The 4,861-nt window shown below is 41.7% G+C and overlaps 1 protein-coding gene across 1 annotated transcript; it reads right to left on the bottom strand.

Annotated features, from left to right (window-relative positions):
* Nucleotides 1–2,255: 2,255 nt before the first annotated feature.
* Nucleotides 2,256–4,607, bottom strand: ier5l (immediate early response 5-like). The gene has a single exon (XM_052106857.1). The coding sequence runs from the start codon at nt 4,290–4,292 to the stop codon at nt 3,387–3,389; it is 906 nt and encodes a 301-aa protein (XP_051962817.1). The 5' UTR covers nt 4,293–4,607; the 3' UTR covers nt 2,256–3,386.
* Nucleotides 4,608–4,861: the final 254 nt, after the last annotated feature.

Here is a 4,861-nt window from a genome sequence, read left to right on the forward strand (position 1 = left end):
TCCAGGTTGCCTTTATTCTGTCCGAAGGAATTTGTATAAAATAACGTAATATGGAACAAACATACCTGGGTGTTACATTTTACTTGATCATTTCTTCAGCTTGAATTCAAGATTCTTAGGTGTAGTGTAGTCTGGATTTCAGTGGAGATTTATCCATGTCAATATCTGATCATTTACATTTAACCTAGAAGAACTATGCTGTGTTTTAAAAACTGCCTTTTTGAGTCACCAGTATTTAATATGTAATGCATTACACATTTACTAAAACTTTAAAACCAGGGGTTCTCCTCATCACAACTTTATAAAGTCTACTATAATACTTTCGATACAACGATACTCATTTACTTTGGTTAAGTAGGTATAAGGTGATCTCTGGGAGCACATTAAATATGTTAGATTTAGTTTGACCATAACATAGTGATCCACAAGGCCTTAACAAACGCCTGGCCGGTTCACATGCTGTGTTTGGAGTCAAGTCATTTTCAATGGAATTCAGCATCTTCCCAGTCACTATCTGTGTTCTAACTGTGAAACGCAGCATGGCTTGCTGAGTAATTAACATGAACGTTAGCGGTCATCCACCTCCCCTATTCAGTTCTATTCATATGCTCTGCTGCGGAGTTCAACGGGCGCGGATGAGATGAGATTAAACTCGTGCCTTTTGTGTTCATTTACATTTGATGTTACCACAAAGACAGTTTCACGAGGCTGTTCAGTTTACACGTGGTCAACAAGAAGAGTATTTAGTATATGCATCACGTCCACCGGCTAATGAAACACATGCTATTTATAGTGAATGTGCTTTATGAGTGCATCATAACTGATGGCGTATGGAGAGAAAACTGCATTATATTGTGAGCGCTATCCAGCGTATGGTTTCTCATGTTCGCCACGCGGAGGAGCTCGCCATACACCACAGAGTACATCCTCTAACAAAAATGCAACGAATATAGCCTACAAAAGGTATTACGCTTTTAGTCAATTATATTAAGTAATGTTAAATTAAAAACAATTGATCTTGCTATTAGCTTATTCAAAACAAAACAACAAAACAGGCATACACAGTTAACATTCATTAGCTATATTCCCGATATCAATTTAAACCTTGTCGAATCGTTCAGCTATTCGCGTGATGCAAACGTATTTTACATGTTAGCACGGTTTTAAAACGCCTCGCCATAATGTAACCTATATACCACGAGACCAAATTACCTGAATTTTAACGGTTTTAAACATGCGCAAAGTAGGCTATCTAATCGTCGAAAAAAAAAAAAAAAAACAATACAACGACTTGATGGCCGCTTATGCATGTTGAACGTTGATGTGTCGGACGTACTGCAGTACACATCTCAGATTGAGAGGAGTCGAGAGGTTTCGGCTATAGATGAGGGAGAGGGGACAGGGAGGGGAGGGGTAGAGGGGGTTGCAGGGAGCAGCGGATTCGAGGTCAGCCCGAGGTGCCGCTACATAGGCGCTCTAATACCTACATTCATTGATTTTGAAGAACACCACCATGTGGCATACAGCAGAGATAACAAGTTTGCAAGTTATATCCAGAGTTTCTGGCTAAAAAACGCGCGCGCCTTGAACACAGTGCCCTCCAATAGAACGTGACTTGTGTGTCAGCCAACATAGTGATTAGATTAGATTGTTTGCATGAGTAGGCACTGATCTTTCCATATCTGATCTCTGCTGCGAAACCTTATTTTTTTTATTTAAGCTTTATTCATGGGTTTATACTTGAAATTACAGTAAAAAATGTCCCTTCTCATTAGTTTGCCCATTCATGGCCTGCAAGTTACAGTAAAAAAAAAAAATCCCATAGATAAAAGCATGTCTCAAATTAAAGTCCAGGTGATCCAAAACAGGTAAACAATACTGAGAATATTCATGTGGCATCTAAGATTATGCACACACTGGAGATACTAAGTTGTGGCCAGTTTGGAGAACCAAAGAGCCAGAGGTTCTTCTTAATTCTGGAATGGTTGATTAGAAATCTAATGTTTTCTGTCAGTGTGACCTCTATTGCTATATATATATATATATATATATATATATATATATGGCAGTCAGATGTTTGCACTTGTGGCCTATGCATTATCTATTCCACTCAACCAAGTCAAGCTCACAATCACCACAACAGGCCTACAATCCAAGGTAGCTGTGACTGAGCTCGGCTCATCTTGGCTTATCAAATGCAAAAGAAAAAGAGGCAATTCAAAGTAAGTTTGATTTTTTATTAAGGTTATAAATTTTAAACTTACGTTCTAAAACAGTTTTACCCGGTGATATACAATTTAATATGCACAAAAATACAAGAATACCAACAAAATATGGAGAATACGTCTGAAAACGTCTTTAATTCAGTACACATAGTGCTTATATAATGTGAGGACATATGGCTAATTAATGAGATCGCCTTTTTAGAACAAAAGGTCTGAGTTTGTAGAAAATAAAATCAAACCCACAAAACCAAGCAAATGCTGGCATCATGAATTACTGTGAAGGCTTAATAAACTTTTCTGAGAGTAAGGGGGCGAGAAATGGTTAACGCTGGAGACTCAATAGTCAACAAAAATACCTGGGCATATTCAATTACGGCGTGCATTATGGGAGTTGTAGTGTTAATTGATGGCCCCAACGTTCAACTTGATGAGGTGACTGGCATAGGCAAACTACAAACACCCTCAGAGGAACTGGAGCTGTAGGTCAGTGCAGTCAACAAAAAGCTGCAGTCCTCGCCACTTTCATCGTACAGAAAACAACAAACTAGAAAGAGAGGGATAAAATATTGCACCTTCATTAGCCTACTTGATTGCCTTGTGTGATATTACAGTTGTAGTCTGTGTAAGTTAGTCCTCTTCCTGTAGCTTGGCTAGTCTTGTTGTTATAGCGTTTTCTACTGGTAGCTGTGTTACATTGAAATGTTACAAGATATCACCCAGATCCTTGACGTGTTATCTACTGTCCGAGAACAGCCGTTTGCAATCTGTTGTTAATGCTATTTTACAATACATCTTTGTGAAAGTTAGTTTGTGAGGGAAACTGGGAAAGGGCGAAAAGAGAAACATCCACGAGCTTTTAAAACATTCAAAGACTTTCCGTGTTTGTGGCCACAGCTAGCAGTCTGCGTTGGGTTTAAGGCAACGAAATTCAACTTCGTTAGATTATTTCAACCTTTAAAAACGTTTGAAATATTGACATTTGATTTAAAGGATACATCACGAATGGTAGGCTACAACCACTGTCCGCCTCCCCCTTTAAAACGAAACTAAAAACCAACCAAATAAAAACGCTTTAAATAACTTTGTTGCAAAAATAAAAGTCAATTTGTCCTATACTTTGTACAATTTCATAATGTATCTGTATTATTAGTAACCACAGAGTCAAAACGCTACAATAGCTCTCGTCCAAGCCCCTAAACTCGCCAGGGCTTGTTTGCTACAGAACTGTCCGTTTAAGGCTTGCTCCAAGTCCGCTTGTCGGCTAACCAGTCCCGTAAACCCCGAGCCGAAGATCGAGATGAGATTGGAAATGTTCGAGGTGTCCAAGGGCTCCGCGTTTGCGTATGAGTCCTCGAATTTGGCTCTCTTGCACGGCGTAAAATCCGGTACCTCCTCAATTTCGGACACGTAGTAACCAAAGTCAAGCTTGCGCTTTTTGGCCGGGATCTGTGCGCCCTGGCAGCACTGTTGCAGCGAAGCGCAGCAGTCCTGATGCAAGTACCCGTTCTCTACTGTTGTAACGACGTGCGTGTCCAAATCTAGCACTGTCGTTTTGTTGCAGTACATGCTGTTTACTGGCGAAAAGTCACAGTTGGACACATGGTAGGCTTCCGCACAACAGCTTCGGTAGAACGAGGGATCCGGAGCTTTACACACCTCTTCGTTTTGGAGAGCTATGGGCACCGAGCAGGCGCTGCTAGGCTGGATGTGCTGCACCGGAGCCGCTTGGTGACTGACGGGCAAGAGCGCGCCGCAGAGACCCTGTGACTCGTTCGCGCTGCCGCAGCAGTCCAGCGTCTGCTCCTCGCAGTCCTCCGCCAAATCGAGCGGGTTTAGCTCCTGGATCTCGTTGCAGACGGTCATCACCTCCTCGTACTGTTGCATCCTGTAGATCTCGGCGTACTTCTCGTTCATGTAGACCTGCCTGGCGTTCCTCAGCACATATGAGACCAGCAGGTTTTTGTGCAGCTTGATTCCCCCTCTCTGCGTACGAGAGTTGTGGATTTTCCGTAAAGATATCGAAATTAGACTTTGTGCATCCACTGCACACTCCATTGTGTTGATCATGGTTGGGGCTGTGATGGTTTCCCACCTCTCCGACGAAAGAAACAAACTTTTTTTAGTCAGATTCACGATATTTCTTTCGGGGACGACGGCTTAAGTCAGCTCTGTGGAAAAACATTGAACGTGGTCGTTTCTACCTCAACGTGTGAGCGTAGGCAATCATTAGCCTGCGCTTGCTGCCAGAGTATATATATGACGATGAAGTATCCGCCCAGCTTTTCTTTAGCCAAACAGAGGCCAAGAATATCGTTGAGTGACAAGTCAATCCCACCCACAGCTTTTGATCTTGTCCAATCGCAGGGAGGCGGTTCTTCTGTGCTATTCAAATTCCAATCTGACTTTACCAAACTGGAATGTTCTCATGAGGCGCACTGTACATCGGAGTGTCATGTGCGTTGGAAGGTCTACTCAAGGGATGTGAAACAAATCTTATTGAAGTTGGGAATATGACTTATCATAATTAAACACACTCACATGCTGGTGCAGCTATCATTATGAGGACTCTCCATAGACATAATGATTTTTATACTGTACGAACAATAGATTCTATCCCCTAACTCTAAACCTAACCC

Source organism: Xyrauchen texanus, chromosome 3, assembly GCF_025860055.1.
Source record: "Xyrauchen texanus isolate HMW12.3.18 chromosome 3, RBS_HiC_50CHRs, whole genome shotgun sequence".
In the NCBI taxonomy this organism is placed as follows: Eukaryota; Metazoa; Chordata; class Actinopteri; order Cypriniformes; family Catostomidae; genus Xyrauchen; species Xyrauchen texanus.

What these genes read in the sequence shown, in the direction of transcription:
- ier5l (XM_052106857.1), bottom strand. Translation starts at nt 4,292, where the DNA reads ATGATCAACACAATGGAGTGTGCAGTGGATGCACAAAGTCTAATTTCG.